Source organism: Rutilus rutilus, assembly GCF_951802725.1.
Source record: "Rutilus rutilus genome assembly, chromosome: 7".
Taxonomy (NCBI): Eukaryota; Metazoa; Chordata; class Actinopteri; order Cypriniformes; family Leuciscidae; genus Rutilus; species Rutilus rutilus.
Genome location: NC_140221.1, coordinates 42,967,153 through 42,987,211, shown reverse-complemented (window position 1 = coordinate 42,987,211; position 20,059 = coordinate 42,967,153). Strand labels below are relative to the sequence as shown.

Below are 20,059 nucleotides of genomic sequence, written 5' to 3'. Positions count from 1 at the left end.
GCATAAAGAAATAGTTTGCTCAAAAATGCAAATTCTGGTATCGTGGACAAAGTTTTAAAAATCACAGTATGTTTTTATTTAATTTACAATCGCAAAAAAAATAATCCACAATAGCATTTTTGTGTGACTTTACAAAAAGCTGAAAAATATATAGAGGGACTGATTGTGTCAGTCAGAAGAGAGAGAACTGCATTAGAAACACTCAAACAGCAGCATTAACTACTTGTCTGTCAATTAATGTCAACGTAATATAACAAAGTATAGTGTTGTAAATGTGCATTACATAAAAAAAATATATATATATATATGTTGTGCTTGATTTACAATGGAAATAACTGTGGGAAAGTATCATCACAGTCTATGAAAAGGGTCCATTGGATATTTTTGATGGAAATCAAACCCAAATTGTTTTATCTGTTAAATAACCATGAGGCAAAGCCAATTTCGTATGATAATCTATCAAATTAAATATTTTACAAATGAAAATTACAGTTCATTTGGTTATTTTCCATATGCAAACCATAAAACAAGATAATTCAGAGCAAATGTTCACACAAAACACATTTCTGCATTTAAAAAAACGGCAGATACGGGGCAGTGTAATGGAAAAACCTTTTTTCTTAAGAAGATTTTGGCATCATCTCCTACCCTCGTCACTTCAAACCTGCATGGTTTTCTTTCATCATATATAAAAATGCCACTTTTGTGTTCCACAGAAGAAAGTCAGTCATAGAGGATTGGAAAGTCATGCAATTATTTTTATGGGGTAAACCATTTCTACAACCAGCAAGACATTCTTGGTCAACCAGCACCAGCATCGATGTGAGTGCACGTCGTGTTTACACCATGGCCCGTGCATCAGAGCGCATGCCGTGTGACGTAGTCCCGCCCCCTGCGCTGGCCCCCGGGTGTTCGTTCTATCAGTGATCATCCGGCCCACTCATGACTCAGCAACCTCCAAACAAACTAACATCATTTCCTCTCTGGCCGGCTCTCTCTCCACATTATTCTCTCCTTCCTCATCCTTCACATGCATGCATGTTAAATTCCCGTTCTTGCAATACATCCCTCGTGTTTCTTTTCATCCTAACTGCCCTATTTCTCCATCTTTAAACCTCGACATAACCAAACAGCCACTTCATTGTTTTCTCACTTTAACCCATTTCCTGTTTCTCACCATAAGCTTATTCATTATCCTCACTTCTTATTATTCTTATTATTTATCCTCACTTGTCTTTCCCCTCTCCATATACTTTGCATGCACTTTGTAGCCTTTACTACCGTGATAACGCTCTTTCTGGCATTAGAGTTGGGCGGTAAGCCCAAAGTCTTAAATCACAGTATGATTTTATTTATCTACAAATATTATTTAACAAAAAATTACATACATACACACAAATATCTATTCAGCCAATCACATGGCAGCAACTCTATGCATTTAGACATTTAGACATAGTCAAGATGATCTGCTGAAGTTCAAACTGAGCATCAGAATGGGGAAGAAAGGTGTTTTAAGTGATATTGATTGTGGCATGGTTATTGGTGCCATGCCATGTTCGGGCTGGTCTGAGTATTCCAGAAACTGCTGATCTACTGGGATTTTCACACGCAACCATCTTTAGGGTTTATAGATAATGGCCAGAAAATGACAAAATATCCAATGATGATATCCAGTTCTGTGGGCGAAAATGCCTTGTTGATGCCAGAGGTCAGGGGAGAATGGCCAGACTGGTTCCAGCTGATAAAAAGGCAACAGTAACTCAAATAACCACTCGCTACAACCTAGATGCGTCTAAATAACGCACGTCCAACCTTGAAACAGATGGGCTACAGCAGGCTACAATTCACACTGGCTCACCAAAACTGGACAATAGACGATTGGAGAAACGCTGCCTGGTTTGATGGGTCTCGATTTCTGCTGCGACATTCAGATGGTCGGGTCAGAATTTGGCGTAAACAACATGAAAGCATGTATTCATCCTGCCTTGTATCAATGGTTCAGGCAGTGCTGGTGGTGTAATGGTGTGTGGGATATAATGCCACAGTCTACCTGAGTATTGTTGCTGACTATGTCCATCCCTTTATGACCGCAGTGAACCATCTTCTGATGGATACTTCCAGCAGGATAATGCACCATGTCACAAAGCTCAAATCATCTCAAACTGGTTTCTTCAACATTACAATGAGTTCACTAAACTCAAACAACCACCAGATCTCAATCCATTAGAGCAGGTTTGGGAAGTGGTGGAATAGGAGATTCGCATCATGGATGTGCAGCCGACCGATCTGCAGCAACTGTGTGATGCTATCATGTCAATATGAACCAAAAAAGAAATGTTTCCAGCACCTTGTTGAATCTAGGCCAAAAATAAGTTCTGAAGGCAAAAGGGGTCCAAACCGGTGCTAGCAAGGTGTACCTAATAAAGTGGCCGGTGTGTGTGTGCGTATATATAATGAAATGACAGTATAGTTTTTTTCTTTTTTATTAAATAGCCAATTATTATTATTTCTGATAATCCATCGAATTAAATATTTGACAAATAAAAATTGGTTATTTTCCATTTGTATTTGGAACTCAATGGATGCATACCAAAAAGACAAGATTATTCAGAGCAAACGAGCAGGGCTGTTCACACAAAATGCGTTTAAAAAGGCAAAAAAGTTTAACTTGTAACTTAAGCGCCACATTTTTAGACCGCTGCTGCATCATAAGAGGCTGCAAAAGATGCAAGCACAACATTCAAAGACGTCCATGTAGTGTTGTTTACATAGAAAAACAATGGAAAAGCAGTGCAGTGGAATGCAAAAACGTGTTATGGTTGAACAGTCAATATGTCTTGCATTTGTACAAATGTGTCTTCACACTATACAAGGCTTGAGTTCAAATCAAACAACTCAAAAAACAGCATTCAAAATATACTATCTAGCAAACAGTTACGCTGTGAACGGTGAGAGTCACAACCATGATTGGCTTTTGTGGTTGGTTGCCACGGCATTGCTATGTGGTTGCTAAGGTGTCCTGATTGTTTTTAGTTGTTGCAATAGTTGCTATGGTGTTTTAAAGGGCCTTGTTAGGTTAAATCTAATCATGCAATGCAGGGCTCGCAAAATTTCAAAATCGCCGCTAGCCCTCTTCAGATTTTGGTAGCCCGAAATGAATTTTACTAGCCCAAATAAAAAGACAATTTTTAATGTGGAAAATTGGTTAGGGAGTCAAAACATGAATCAAAAACTTTTTCAAAACACAAATATCAACAATTGGATCTAAAATAATCAAATTAGAATCATCAATAATACAAATATGCATCTGGTTCTAACTGAACTGAAAGTTGTGTGACCAGTATGAACATGAATCAGTCTGTGTCTGTGGCTCAGCCCCCAATGAGGGTATGATATTATGCTCACTATTAACTAGTTTCATTAACATGCAGATGGCAGGGTTTTATCATCACTGAGGTCCCGAATGTGAGGTAGGCTAGTTAGGGGGGTTCGGGGAAATGTTTTTGATTTCTCTGATCTACATATGTGCATTTTAAGATGTTTTGAAGGCCAAACAAATTGGATGACAATAGCTTTAAAACCATGTCACGCAGCTGATTATTTTTCTCTCCTCATCAGCATCACATTCTTTTTCTCTTTGTTTTTCTCTTGCTCTGTCTCTTCTCCTCCTAAAGCTGAGCTTTGACTGATATAGGCTTTTCAATATTTGTCTGTCAGTGAGGAAAGTAAACACAGGGTCATCAACTGATAGGTTGATTTATGAATCATTTTCTCAGATGCGTTCATTTACTGAAAGCTACTATAGGAAAGCTAGGTAGCCTAACTAAGTTTATTAAATTAATTCACAATATTATGCACACATTCATTATTGATAGTATTCCTAATACAGGGCCGTAGACAGGGCTTTATAATCAAAGAGGTCCTACATTTAAGGTTGTTAGGGGGATCAATTTTCTCTGATATGTGCATTTCAAGACATTTGAAGGCCAAAAAAAGGATAAGAAATAGCGGGCAGTAGATTATTTGTCAATACCTGCTCTCACTATATCCATCACTCTCTCTTTTTCTCTCAGTCTCCTCATCTTGCCCTGTCTCTTCCCCTCCTAAAGCTGGACTTTTTTAATTTACTGAAGGCTACAAATTGTACACATTCATTATTATTCTTGTAACTTACCTAACATGATGAAAACGGCTTTGTTAATGTTTCTTGTCCCCTCACAATGACAGTATACTAATTATTACATTACATGAGTCACGTTACATAGGCCTATTTTCAGTTCAAAATGGTGAAATTCGACAAAAATATTCGTTTGCCTGATTATTTTTGTCATTCTTTTCACATTCAGGATCTAAAAAAACGGTCAAATGTGAAATGTTTAGTTTAGCTACTTACATCCCATCTCGCACTTGACCGTAAACTGAAGCGTCAGTCGCTCTGCTCAAATTCGCGCTCAGCAGCTTCTGTGAATATAAATCCCGCCTACTTTGATTTGATTGGTCATCTCAAATATTCTGACATTGACGAGCAGTGACAGACCAATGAGGCTCAGATGAACACACACACACACACACTGTCCTCTGTTTCTGCTCGGCGCCGCTGCGGATTGAAGATGAAGAACGCACCGAATCTGATAGTAACAAGACTGAAGCGAACACTATTTCAGATAGTGTTATGAGTTGTGTTATTTCAGGCCGGTTATGCATTTTGGTAGCCCGACTGGAAAACACAACAGCCCCGGGACGTCGGGCTAGCGATTTTTTTCCGAGCCCTGCAATGCCGTTAACGTTACCTAAAAGTTACTTGCTGGTATTTCGTAAACAACTTTTCAGCACAAAAGAAAACATGGGGATAATTAGTTTAAGTGTATGAAAAATCATGAATTTACCAAGATTTGTAATGTTACTCTTATAATGTGGAGAAAATAAATCAACAGTATTCACAAAACTACATTGTTTTGAAATTTCTGATGAAAAATACATTTTAAATCAAAAATTTGTTACATTTTGATTCAAGCTGCTAATATGAAATATTAAATCTAAGTTGATGACTGTGTAAGCTTAGTTTAACAGATATTATGAACCGCTACAAATCAACTGCTCCATTAACATTAACCAAATCAAACACACACAGCTCAGAATCATCATTCAAGCCAAACACTTGGTGCTCTGGTGTAATTTCCGAGCTTTGTATTCCAATGCGACTTTAAGTCCATTACATTTGCAACCTCTAATTCCCCGGCTGGGGTCTTTGGAAGCTCGACACACACACAGAGAGTTTCCTGTAGTGTAGGGTCATGATAATAAAAGCAGTTCCCAGATGATACCGACTCTCAGAAACTGATTTCATACACGTAATTTTGCTGAATCAGAGAAATCGCAAACCTCGTGCCAGCTTCCTCCTTATGATTTGACGAGCGTGCAAACAACACGGAACAAACACTTCGCACAAGCATGAGAACTTCTTTATAATGAGACACAAAAATAAAGAGTGCGGGAAGCAGACAGGCAGTGGGCTTATTCACAGAGACAGGAAACCCTGCCCTGCCTTAGTGACCACTTACTTATTCACACACACATACACACACACACCGTTCACATGCAGATATGAACTTTGACTTCAAAGTTTTAGGCGTGAAAGGTATGGTAGCTAAAGCAAAACTTAAGATGTCAAGGAGGGGACGACGTCACGTGACGAAATCACTATAAAGAAAAAGGACATATGCTTACTTTTGAATTACGGCTTTCAATTTAACACATATATTTAATGCAGATAAATTATTACAAGAAATAACAACATTTACTAAATTAATAATACCGGAATAAAACCAAATCCAACCGAGCGAGACGCATTTTTCTAAATGAACTACTTTTAACTTGACGGAACGACTTAATAGCAAAGGATTGAAAAGCGGCAAGACGAATGAAGCCGAACTAGTAGAGCGTGGGACAGTTTAACATATCGCAGGGAAGATATAGCCTATTGCAGGGGACACTTACAACGAGCTGACAGATAAGACAGAGCAAGGTACTTTTGATATGAAAAAAAGTTTCAGCTTTTAAATTCTGTCCATTTTACTATGAAATTCAAACATTAAATGATCATCTCTTCTTCCTCTTTACTACTAGTTATAGCACGAAATAAACATGAATGACCATCAGAAGGTATGTTGAAAGATACAGTACAACTTACTGATATCTGATATACATCCAAATTAATCGATATTGAACCGGAATTGAGTCGCAAGCTTATGAATAGAAAACTTGTGTCAATGCCCTGCCTTAATAAAAAACAAAGTACCAGTCATCGTTGCAGTTGAACTATTGATGACTTCAAGAGAAGGACAGAAAACCTGAAGGAGATTGGTCTATTCATTTGAATTGATTTCCTTGTTTTATTTGATAGTTAGAATATGTATAAATAAATATTGCAAACAACTGCAAAAGCTGAATAATCGATCAAATAATCGTCGATTAATCGTTAGTAAATGTTGATGTATGCGATTATTTGCGATTGATTTGATTAATTCATTAATTTAATTAGCTTTTTTACCATTTAAATCAAAGTAATCAACATGGAAGGAATGGCTTGCAAACAGCCAGAACAGCAGGATACAAAAAAGAAGGGGCTCTTGGGATTGTTTTCCCCTCCATTGCGTATGTGTGCATTCATGTCACATTTCCGTTGACCTAGCTGGCCACATGGTCAAGACATTGTTTATACCCACCATTTCATGCATTCTCACACATACTGTGCTCAGAAATACAGAACAATACATATTGTATATTTTTTAAATATATTATGATATATATATATATATATTTTTTTTTTACAATTTTACATTTCAGAGTAGCTTAAAAATTAAAATTAAAATATTACCTTTTTAAAAAAATGATTTGTACTTTATTGATTTTCTTATTCGCAAACAAGAAATAAATTAAAACATGTACTTGACATAAACAAACCACTAAAACAAAAACATACATAAATCAGAAATCAAAAGAGTTAGTCAATAAAATGGTTATAAATAAGTAAGTAAAATAAAAAAGGGGGGCAGGGGTGTTGCCAACACAATAAGTTCACACTAGGAACTATATCACATTGACCATGACCACTATTTTTGTCTCGCCACATGTTGCTACTGCTGTGGATTACAGAAATGCAAAAACAATTCACCATTTATCAAAATAAATATCAATCTTACCTTGCAGACTATAGGAGAGTTCTTCAAGGACTGCCACCTGCCCTAAATCAGAAAGCCATTCATAAAACGGAGGCCTTGCGTAAGATTTCAAGCTTTACACAATCACACGTCTGCCCAACATGATGCAGCTCTATGAAGGCTTATTACCGCCACTGAATAAAAACTTTTTTCTCAGAATTGCATGACAAACTTGCAATTCAGATTTCTTTCTGAGAATTGCGTGATATAAACTTGCAATTCTGCTTTTTTTTTCTGAGAATTGCTTGATATAGCTAAACTTAAAGACCAAGACATAAATACTGAGCATTCTCTCTGACATCTCTCTCTGGCATCGACAACATTGAGGATTATCCTTGAAACCCGCTCTAAACAGCAAAATATTACATTTTCTAATAGAATATGCCAAGTTTTCCAGTGCAAAAGTCACAGACACAATGCTAGATTGTTGCCATGCAGTTGCTAGGTGGTTACTAGGGTGATCTGATTGGTTGCTTGCAGGCCCAAATCAAAAGTGCCCAAACCCAAGTCTCTAGAGGCACCGAGCACCAAAAACAAGCAGCAGCCACCTTTTACATTTCAACGTGAACCAGAACAATGAGCTTATGCTGCGTTTACGCCGTGTCGTAACCGTAATTACAAGATGGCAACCCGTGACATTCTACCCAGAGCTGTTCACGTCCTCAGACTCTGATTTATGCGTTTCAATGTTAACACCATAGACTGTAAAAAAAGATGGACGACGCCCCTTCACTCGATCGAGACGCTTTGGCTTCACCTTTCAGCACTTGTGCGACACGCTTGGTCAACACTATCAACACCGAAATGAATCTGCAGCAGTCAGGTGGTACAACTAGAGCTCTGTAAGTTGTTTATGTTAATTATTATTGTAATGTTATGTGCTTTGAGACATGAGGTAATTTAACTTTGCAGACTCTGCTGTGTGTGTGTTTTGAAGGAGGCGTGGCTTTGGAGACGCTCTGAAGGGAGGGTGGGATCTATGCTTTCAAAGCTAGCCTCTCTGAAATTGCCTAATCTACCTTTAAGAATATTGCATATTCAACAAATAAGACATTCTTAACAAAATATTTAAGAAGATTTCTTAAGAATCTTAAAAAGACTTTCATGAATCCGGCCCCTGGTCCCTAGATATGCCTCAGCTTCCTCCTTCCATGTAAGTTTTATCATCCAGCATATAAAAATTGTAATTCTGATTGCTTAGAATTGAGTTGAGGTTCATAGCACAAACTCCCATAAGTTACACACCAAATTTTTGAACAAACCCCTAATTCTAAGTGTGACCAATAGTGCTAGTAGGGGGGCAGGGGTGCGTTAGCACAGAGCACTAATAATGCATGCTTTGTGGGGGTCATGTCTTCAAATAAGCAAAAACACATTTCAACACCTCAATGGCACTCAATGATGTCTGTGCATCTGCTAGACAAATATTCAGTGTCTCAGAACACACAATGACAGCATTCTTGACTCGACCACAAGCAAGATACAATGCAACCTTGTAATTCTCCCCTGTCCTGTTTGCACAAGCCCATTCAATAGTCGTTCTATCTCTCCCTGACACTAGCATGCACAAAAACCAGACAGAAGCGCTGATGCGGGGCAGAAAACATGCATTAAAGTATGGCTTTGCGCCCTTTTGTGAGGCTGCAGAACCTGAAGGAGGTTGATCAAAAGGAAGTGCATGTACACACACGTGTGCACACACACACACACGCACAAGTAGCACGCTGCTTTGAGTGTTTAAGGCTCCTTCGACCATATCACGCAGTCACATCTCGACACACTGTTCCCCCCATGTAAGGGTAGGAGTTCAGGGGCCAGCGAGTGTGGGAACGGGGGATTCTTACAGCTTGAGACGAACGCATGATGCAACAGAATCTCCTGTTCTATACATGAACATGCACATGTTGGCTTTCGAATGTGCTCTGAGCTATGTGTGAAATTCGTATCAATATAATACACAGAGATGCACAGAAAACCACAACTGAACTGATGCATGTTATAAATATCACACCCAAGGTAAATATTTAACACTCACCAAAGTCCATACGAGAGTAATAAGCATTTTATAGAAATAAACATTAGTAAATATTAGTGCCATACATGTTAATTTGGTTATTTATTTATCTGCTGCTTGACACAACCAGCTCTTTTTAAGGAAGCTCAATGGCTCCACTGTCACAAGGTTACAAATATATGCAAAATACAGTTTCGTGGGCTGTAAGAAATATTTTCTGCAAGTTAATACAGGCCAACAGTTAGTTTTAGACCCTGATCACACCAATAAAATATAAAGAAGTCAATTAAAAAGTACTAAATAATCAGCTAATGAAACACATATTTACATTTTGCATCAAAACATTTTGCATCTACTGATAGTGTTAATAGATAATGCACAATATTTTATATATATATATATGTATGTGTGTGTGTGTGCATCTTTAAAAAAATATTGGTCAAAATAAATGTTCTAGGGCTGTGAGAAGATTAATAGCGATTAATCGTATCCAAAATAAATGTTTGTGTTTACATAATATATGTGTGTGTACTGTGTATAATTATTTTGTATATATAAATACATAGACATGCATGTAGAAAAATTTGGTATTTTTATTTCAAATATTTAAATATAATAAAAAATAATAATAATAATAAAAAAAATATATATATACATGCAAATATTTCTTAAATGTGTGTGTGTGTATTTATATATACAAAATAATTATTATTTTGCATACTGCATATTTTACGTTTGCATAAACATGTTTACGAGCTCATGTTATATGTGTATACAAATGAACATGGCACATTATTATTATTATTAAAAATACATTATAAACTAAAGTACAGGCAGGATTTCCGGTCGCTTGTTCTAGATAATGTAAAGCACATCTGGCATACACTCATTTGCATACACATGTTCACGAGCCCATTTCACATGTATATGCAAATGACCATGGCATATTATTATTATTATTATTATTATTATTAATAACAAAATACATCATAACTAAAGTAAAAGCGGTGTTTCCAAAAATACATTTGTATACACGAGCCTGAGTATGGAAATTAGCTCGTGCCACATTCTTATAATTAGTAATAATAATGTATATGTTGTGTAACAAAAATTACGTAATCACTGGACTTAATTCGATGCCATTAATAAACTTGTAAGCGGGTGTGAACGCATGAGCACGAGCAGTTTAATCTTGTCAAATTATGGTAATAATTTTGCGCTGCTTTCTTTAATTGCCAGTTCGAAATGACGCAAATTCTAAGAATCCGTACGTAATTCACGTATCTTTCGGACCGAGCCAGGCACGCGCTGTGAAACTGCGTGATCCCTTTAAACTTTCTTCTGCGCGTGACAAGTTCACTATAACTTTGCAATAAACTTTGAAAGGGAAGATAGCATCGCATAACCTCAATAGCCAATATATGAGTTATATGAAACTTTCATAATAATTACTGCGGTGTCATAACTGTCGGAGAGCAGAAACAGGAGACCCCCCCCCCTCTCTCGACTCAAACTCTCACGTTCTGCGTTATCTGCACTGACCAAGAAACTTCTGGCCAAAAATGTCAGGATATATAGCACGAACTGTTAATCATTTGCAGAATCCTATTAAACATCTTAACTTACAAGAAGAGAGAGCTATGGTAATGATTAAACATGACTTGCCTGCCAGCCGTGGTGTCCGTTACTTTCTCTGTCATGTTGGATGCGCGCAACAACAGTCCTGCGTAAACTTTCAGGAAGGAAAAAAAAAAAAAAAAACACACACACACAAACTTTCCATGGACACAGCGACAACAAGCGACGAAAAATCCTTGATGTGGCGAGACGCACTGAGTTTCCGGCAAAATAAAAGCCCCATTTCGTGTGCAAAGCCCCGCCCACTTTTACTTCTGTCCAGTACTTCCGTTGTAAACCAACTTCCGGTTTAGCGGACCCTCATTCAATTTCAAGGAGAACTGCAGAGAAGTCTCACTGATAAAATGTCACATAAGATAAGCTAATTTGTGCCAAATGTGCTATGTACGTGTGTACCAACAGCACAGCAATGCACTGTTTCTCGGGGTAATTTTGAAACGACTTTTAGGTGTTTATATGACCCGTCTGCCTGTCTGATCGCAGCCCGGCCGATGTGTAGTGTTTAGCCTACATTAGCCACAAACATCTAATGTTGTAATGGTCTCACTACAGGACACATACACATGCTATACCTTGTTTGAAAGCTATGGTCCTCTAGAATTCAGTCGCTGGATTTATTTTACAGCCATTACTTGTGTTAGAGATCAAACCATAAGAAATTGCAGTTAGCTAAGCTAACGTTACCCTCTTGTTCATCTAGTTGAGGCTCTACTTTCTACACCAGTTCGTGGCTATTTTTTTTCTCATCTGTTGGCTATACCACTGCAAATGTATCTGGTGATTAAGCAAACAAACTGTGGTGTAATAATGTTTCAAACTTTACATGTAGTAGTGTTTGTGCACATCTTCATAACTAAGTAATAGCTATTAGAAAGACACAGCTATTAAATAATTTGATTGTGGCATTGTTTCAAAAGCTTCAAGTGAAATGTACTTTAGTACGTTGCAGCAGTTGTTAATAACCATAGGCCAACGCATTTGGCTATAATATTATAGTCTATCTACTTCAATATCTAATATATAATATAATATATAATAATATAATATAATATATAAAAAATTCACAGACAACATATGTTCACATTCATGGCACAATTCAAACGGGACCAGAAAATTATTATTTTCTCCCATTCACTTGCATTGACGATTTTTCAACCTAGAGGTCCAGCGCGGTTTTACGGAAGGGGCGGGACTTACCAGCATCACTATTAATATTCATGATATTTCAAAACAAGGACATGATGTATAAAAATGGTTTATTCTGAGAAACATTAAAGAGTTCTTGATTTATCAACATCTTGATATGCACATAGGGATTAGGGTGATACAAATGAATATAAAACTACAATAAAAATAAATACAACTAAAAATAATACAACACAGTTAAAAAATAATGATATTTATACAAATTAGAATTACATGTATACGATGTAAACAGATATGCAATATAGAGACGTACAGTTATGTACACACACACACATATATATATATGTGTGTGTGTATATATATATATATATATATATTAGGGCTGTCAAAAGATTAATCACGATTAATCCATCCAAAATAAAAGTTTGTGTTTACATAATATATGTGTGTGTACTGTGTATAATAATTTTGTATATATCAATACACACACATGCTTGTATTTATATTTAAGAAAAATGTGTAATTTATATATAAAAACATTATATTTATATATAATATAAATTAGATATAAATATATACAGTATATGTATGCAAATATTTCTTAAATATATACATGCATGTGTGTGTATTGATATATACAAAATTATTATACACAGTACACACACATATATTATGTAAACACAAACTTTTATTTTGGATGGATTAATCGTGATTAATCTTTTGACAGCCCTAATATATATATATACATACATATATATATATATCAAACACATATTATCATATAATATGATTATAAATGTTGTAAAAATATGTCACACTGGATAACTCTATATGACTATTTGACGTCATGTCAACTCCCTAATTTAAAGTCATCAAAATCAAAATTCTCCTTTTTTTTGGCTTTTAGTATGAATATGTTAGCCTTACTGTTACCTATAAGCGTGTGATCCAAAACAATGAAAAAATTCACATTTAGAAGGTATAAGCATTAAAAACTTCCAAAAATATGGATAATTGATTTTGATGACATCTCTCTGCACTTCAGCTTCTCATCAGACTTTCTGTCCAATCAAAAGCTCTCTTGAATCTGAAGCTCCGCCCCCTACATTATAAATAGACGCTGATTATATATTATAAATTGTTCACACATTTACTATTTTCTACATGGTGAATGACACCAAGTGCACTATATATAGGGAATAGGGAACAATTCAGACAGTCTAAATATGCTGTCCATTGGGGCGAATGAAGTCTGGTTTCGCGTTAGTGTTGCGAGTCGGCACAGACCAGAAAACATACCGGACCCATTTGAATTCTGCTCAGAATGATATATTTTAAAGTGGTATGGAGACTAGGAGGAGAAACGATAAGAGATTAGGAGGAAACTGCGGCTATAACGAGCTCAACGGCTCTGACCGAGCTGTGATATAAACAAAACACTATTGGCTATTTTAAAAACTGTTAGATATTTCCCGCCCTTTCTTCCTGTTTCAGTAGAAATTACGTCAACACAGTGAATCATGCTGCGCGTTTCAAGGCACTTCAGTGGGTCTTTAATGTGGTGCTTTGGGACTTTTATTTTAAAAAAGCTTCAGGTTCAATGCTTTCTTTGTGGCTTCACATGATAGATTTTGTAGTTTCCGCTGTCAAATGTGTGTGGTCCATTAAAAGCGTGTTACTAGCTGTGAGAAATGAAGAAGAAAAAGCAATGAAATCTTCATTCAGTGTTGAAAAAAACGTTCCACAGTAGTAACAATGCCTTCGAAACTTAATCTTTACTTCCATGTCCCTGAAAAGGCCACGAAGGGCATATATAAATGTAAAAGTGTATGTTTCATAGTTTATTTCTTATTATGCACATTGCTGAAGAAGAGAAATGTACCAAAAAAAGTCAAGAGCATTGAATTTTAGAAACCATCCACCAAATAAAAAGTCAATACATTCTCCACACACGGACATTTCTAACTAATGCAATGACACGGGATCAGTGAATGAACCCTTCAGTCTATCAGAAAATGAACTACTCACCAATACAAAGCAATGCTGGGCCACCTTGTGGTGAAATTGTGCGAGTTCACATTTTGAAGAAAAAAAAAACACACAAATAAAATACATATTTTATCCCAATGCTCATCTTTATTTGACTTGATTTTTTTATTTGAAAAAAAAAGAAAAAAAGAAAATTGCATTCTTGTTTCCTTCAAATTAAATTTTTTAACCCAATGTCATTTCAGTGCCTGTTTTGACAAACTGGTTATTGCAATACAGCTTCAGCTTTTATTTTCACGGTATTGCAGTACCGTGTTAATACACACACTGTTAGGATTGAAACCATGTTCGTCTCTCAATTCCCATTTTATTTTGGAATCTAACACAGTGTTTTATATGAAATCTGAAGGCACCGCGGTTGGCCAGTCAAGGACCTCCCCAAATATGATTACAGGATTGCACACAATTCGTACCATTAAAAAAAAAAAAAAAGCGTTTTGAAAAAGCCATAAATAAATTCGAGAGCTGTGTGTATAATGTATTAAATGTTGGTCACAGTATGATGACTATAATTGGTCCGTTTTAAAAAGCAAGGCAAAGCATTCACAAGCTAATTGGCAAGTATGATAATATATAATTAAGCATAGCAAGGCTTAGCATAAAAATGAATAACATTGCTAGTTGCTTAATAACATTGATCCATTGACCGAAGATTACATGTTAGCTGTCTAATTAGATAGCTTCATTGTCTCGGACACTTTTACATACTTTAAAGTTAGAAATCATTTGGGCAATTCTGTTTTTGGCGGGTTCGATTGTAGACATCCTAAAATGCAGCATACAATTCACCAGTGAAATCACTCAGGTTAACTTGCTTTTGTTGCTACATAATATTGAAAGATTATTACAAATGACCATAGACCAGCTTTGGCACTGTAATAATTAACATTCAAGATGATTTTGATTCTGAAAACACATATTGTACCGCTATTCTATTATTTTTTTATTTTTTTTTATCAAGACCAACATTGTGAAAAAGGATTCACAGTGTTGTTCAACAAGTAAGACGTCAATTTAAAAATATACATATTAAAAATAAAATAAGAACTGGCAAGCCACTTCAACATGAGTTTCTAGGAAAACCCCAACATGAAGCTAAGTACGAGACTTTACAGTTCATCTAAAAAAGAAAACGCCGTCATCATTTACTCATTGTCATGTCGTTCCAAACCCACATCACTGTCTTCCTTTCATGAACACAAACAAAGAAGTTTGGCACCATTTTGTGAGTCATAAAAAAAGCACCGTAAATGTAGTCTTGTACAACCTTTGCACCAAATCAAACTCTTTTAAAGTCTTTTATTTTTCACTGATAATCTTCAAAAAAACAGACTGTAATCCTTGTCTCACAAACTTGTGAGGAACTTTATGTTAAGATGATTTTAATAGCATTTCTGATTCATAGCTATTTCAAAAATTGCATAAAGTTAAAATGAGTTCAAACTGTGTTCCAATGAATTGATTGAAAGATTAATTTAGGTCAACCCTCAACAGTTCAAAGTGCAATGTCTTTCATGTATTAGTAAAATATATATTTGGGTAAATTGTGGTTTATTTTGTCATATTGGTGCTTATGATTAATAAACAATTTTTTTTCCAACTTTGGTCACCTGCTGTATTTCAAAACAGTTGTGGAATGTAACATGAGGTTGAGTAAACAATGACAGAATGTTTCTTTAAAAAATGGCTTGGTCTTGTTTTATAAAAAAAAGAAAAGAAATTACCAGTAACGGTGGAAAGTGATTTTCATTTTGATGTTCTCACTGTTTTTAGATGAATTTGACCAATGATATCTTAAAGGGATAGTTCACCCAAAAATGTAAATTCTGTCATTATTACTCACCCTCATGTCGTTCCAAACACGTAAGACTTTTGTTCATCTTCAGAACACAAATGCAGATCTTTTTGATGAAATCTGAGAGCTTTCTGTCCCTCCATTGACAGCTACGCAACTACAACTTTGACGCCTCAAAAAGTTCATAAAGAGATCGTGAAACTAATCCATATGAATTGAGCGGTTCACGATCCCTTTAAATGATGAACAGATTTAATTTAGACATTCAATGTTCATCAGCTGTGGTAAAAGTAAGCTCAAGCATGATCGCTTGATGTTTGAGAACCAATGAGGTTCATTCTCGTGTTGCGCAGCACGTCTGAGCTTCTGCAAGAACCAATGAGATTTGTTGTCGCGCGTCAAGCAGGTTCGGTTGAGCTTCTGTTTATGTTCGCTGATCAATGTTTATATGTGAAAGAAAGCCTAAATTCAATCTGGTCATCATATAAAGCGATCGAGTCTCTTCAGAAAATTAGGACTAGATCGCTCAGTTCATATGGATCAGTTTCACGATCTCTTTATGAACTTTTTGAAGCGTCAAAGTGTCAGTTGCATAGCTGTCAATGGAGGGACAGAAAGCTCTGAAATTTCATCAAAAATACCTTCATTTGTGTTCCGAAGATGAACCAAAGTTTTTGAACGACATGAGGGAGAGTAATTAACGACAGAATTGACATTTTTAGGTGAACTATCTCTTTAAACCATGATTGCGCTAAGTATGGTATGCGTGCGGCTGCATATATGTTGAGTCTCTTGCAGACGTCCAGCTTCGTTCATTTACTCTGCAGCCATTCTGTTCTCAGTTCAGCCACCTCTTTGCCGTACCACTCATGCAGTTTGGAGAAGCAGGCCGTGCCGGGAGAAACGGGGCTCTCGAGCGACCCGCCGTTGGTCTTCCTCCGCGGAGGCACCGGAGGTGGTCTGACTCCACTTGCCCTCACGCTGCAGTCCCCGTCCCAGGCACAACCCTCGCTGACACCGTTTGCCGAACCGGTGTGTTTACTCCAGGACACCCCGTTTTCTCTGCTAGACAGCCCCTCCTGCGAAGGCCCCGTTATGGCAGTGTTCTGTAGGGACGGGGTGGAGGTTCGAGTGCCCGCTTCTGCCCCCTGCACTTGCGTCTGGTGTTTCTTCGCCTTGCTTTTGGCTTGTAACGATCTCGCTTCTTGTACCTCCTCCAGCTGCCTCTCCAGCTCCTTCACAACCAGGCGCATGTAGTCGAAACTGGCCCGGGACAGAGCCTTGACCCACGATTCCATCGCGGCCTGGCTCTCCGCAGCCATCTTGTACACCCTCGCTTTGACGCAGTCGAATTTGACGGCGAAGGCGAACTCTTCGGATTCGGACTCACAGAGCTCCACCGTACAGCCTTCCAGGACGATGACGCCAATGGGCTCTCGACTTTCCTTCTCCTCCAAGTAGAACAGCATGTTGCCCTTCAGGATAAACCAGCGGCGATGGTACGCCGTGTTCCGTTCCCCTTTCTTAAAGAGGAAGCCTGTCTTGTCTGGAGGAGAGTTGCATGTGGCATAATGCGCCACGCTCCTCTCATTCAACTTCATGATGGCGAGGACACCTGTCTCTGAAACAGAAATGAATCAAAACTGAGTTTACAGTACATACATTTACAGTAGAGATAGACTGATAATATTTAACAGTAATATTTAATAACATTGATTTAACCCAATTTTCTACTTGTCATATTGCGTAAAATTTTTTTATAATAATTTAAAAAAGTTGTTCTGCATATTATTTATCAGTCAATATATATAACAATGATTTCAATGCACTTTTATTTGGCTATTAGCTTTCTTAAAAACTGATTAGATGTGTTTTGCAATATTTTATATCCAATCCAATATATATTATTTAAAAAATGTGAATAAAAGTGATGAAAAGAATAAAAACACACTATTGTTCAAAGTTTGGGGTCTGTTTTTTAATGTTGCAGTAAATGCAGTAATTTGTGAAATGTTACTACAATAAATATATATATATAATTATTATATTTTCAAATGTAATTTATTCCTGTGGTGGTAAAGCTGAATTTTCAGCATCATTACTCAGTTACTCATTACTACAGTTTTCAGTGTCACTGATTTGCTGCTCAAGACAAGAAACATTTCTTATTATTATCAGTCAAAAACATTTGTGCCTAATATTTTTTTTTTTTTTGTGGGAACCACAATACTTTTTTTTCATAATTCTTTGATGGATAGAAAGTTCAAAAGAACAGCATTTATAAAAAAATTAAAAAGATTAAAAAAACTTAAGTAACATTATAAAAATCTTTACTGTCACTTTTGATCAATATAATGCGTCCTTGCTGAATAAAAATATACATTTCTCTAAAAAAATATATATATATATTGTTCTGACCCCAAACTTTTGAACGGTAATAGATCTAAATTCACCGTTCTATGAAAGCTCTTCTGCGAAGCCTTCACGTTTGGCCTGCTTCCAACCGTCAATCAAAACACCAGCACATGTAGAACATCTCCATCCCATTTCTGCTCTAAAAAAATATAGAAACAGCCACACACACACACACAGTGAAGTCAACAACCGAGGTGTCATAATTACAGTAACATTCCACTTCACACATCTGACCTGGTTTAAAACAAGCAAATTCCTCTTTCTTAAAACAAGTGCCATAAATAAAGGTCTGTGTGGGGTCTGGGGTGACTAAACTATACATGAATCAGACCAAATGCGTCAAAACCATGTGACAAAAAAAGTCAAAATTCACACACACACACACACACACACACACACACACACACACACACACACACACACACACATACATACACACACATTTATTTTTTTAGATTCATGACTTTTCCAGCCCTGGACGTAACCATAGATCCTTGATATGCCAGATACCATCACTTTACCACTACCACAATACTTTTTATAAAGATAATAGTACCTTTGTATAAAAGTAACAACGTTTTTTGGACATTTACTATGATAAATACCATGGTACATCCATTTTAGTACCATGTCAAAGTACCAGCATTATATCCGGTAACTGTATTATTATTATTTTTTTTATGTTACATTTACAAAAAAGGAACCAATAAGCCCCATGGTAGTATCATATTTTAGACATGTTTCATGGTATTTACAATGGTGTTCTTGGAGGTTGCATTTAATATCATGTAAACACCATGATAACGTTACATGCATTTCAACATCAAAATACCATGGTATTACTATCTGATACTGTTCCACGGTTCTGCCACAGTAAAAACAAACAAATAGTTATTAGTGATACAACCAGCTAATACAGCCAACAACTAAAGTTTGAGTGATCCATGACATACACACTACATTTCAAGTGCGCATCAGAATGCTGCAGAACACACTGTCAGACCACATCTGCAGGACAGTTAGGCAACACGCTTTAACAACGACCAAGAAGGTGTTAAAAAAAGCTAATATAACATTATCAAACTCATTTACACTCGTAAAGAAAGGAAATCATCCATCACCATAAGCACAACATGTGGAAATGAAGTCAACATGACTTATAATACAGTCTTTGTCATTCTCGACTGAGCTCGAGCAGTTTGCTTGACAAACCATCAAAAGCAGCCTGGTTACTAGCGTAAAGCTGATGAAGCCGCGGTACAAAGATAGAGAAACTCATGAAGAGAAAGCTTGAACGTCATTTCGAGCATTTATCGGTGTTTAACTTGCCTTCTGAGTGTGTTATTGGACGCCCGCAGACTGCTTTCCTCCCTTCATTCTTCCTTTCCTGGCTGGCGATCACGTGACTCTACAGGAATCTCTCTAGTAACAGCAGCAGTGCTTCGCGCGCTCATGTGTGCATAATAAATTACTCACACAATCGGTTATTATAAACATCATAATGAGTCCCACGCGCCTCTGACATATTTAAACTTAAGTTTGAGATTGGAAACATGATTGTATATATGCATTCATAGTATATGCATTTCGTTTGGTCATAAGTATCTGCTCTTTTTGGTATGGTAGCAACACCCTGCTAAGAGAAAAACAAACAAACAGCTAAAACCAACCTAAGGTGGTTGGCTGGTTTTGGTCTATTTTTTAAGCTGACCAGGCTGGTCTGAACACCAGCTTGGCCAGCCTGGGAGACCAGGTTAAACCAGCTAAGACCAGCCAATTAGC

The 20,059-nt window shown here is 36.7% G+C and overlaps 2 protein-coding genes across 4 annotated transcripts in view; both read right to left on the bottom strand.

The window, feature by feature from the left end:
* Nucleotides 1-11,095, bottom strand: part of sh2b3 (SH2B adaptor protein 3) — a 43,255-nt gene extending 32,160 nt beyond the window's left edge. The window contains exons 1-2 of one of the 2 annotated variants that reach the window (XM_084415334.1): nucleotides 10,900-10,979; nucleotides 7,203-7,244 (exon numbers count right to left, since the gene is read on the bottom strand). The gene's annotated coding sequence lies outside the window, so the exon portion shown is untranslated. Of the gene's footprint in view, nucleotides 1-7,202; nucleotides 7,245-10,899 lie in introns of both variants that reach the window. The other variant, XM_084415333.1, reaches the window with a different exon arrangement.
* A 3,023-nt stretch (nucleotides 11,096-14,118) lies between these two features.
* Nucleotides 14,119-19,676, bottom strand: LOC311293587 (sesquipedalian-1-like). 2 transcript variants are annotated; one of them, XM_084413980.1, is made up of 3 exons: nucleotides 19,607-19,676; nucleotides 18,316-18,411; nucleotides 14,119-17,483 (listed from the first exon to the last, which is right to left on the bottom strand). In XM_084413980.1, the coding sequence occupies exon 3, from the start codon at nucleotides 17,461-17,463 to the stop codon at nucleotides 16,675-16,677; it is 789 nt and encodes a 262-aa protein (XP_084270106.1). In that variant the 5' UTR covers nucleotides 17,464-17,483; nucleotides 18,316-18,411; nucleotides 19,607-19,676; the 3' UTR covers nucleotides 14,119-16,674. The 2 variants fall into 2 exon arrangements, with proteins under 2 accessions (XP_084270106.1, XP_084270107.1); XM_084413981.1 differs by having other exon boundaries at nucleotides 18,316-18,416; nucleotides 19,607-19,670.
* Between the last annotated feature and the right edge of the window lie 383 nt (nucleotides 19,677-20,059).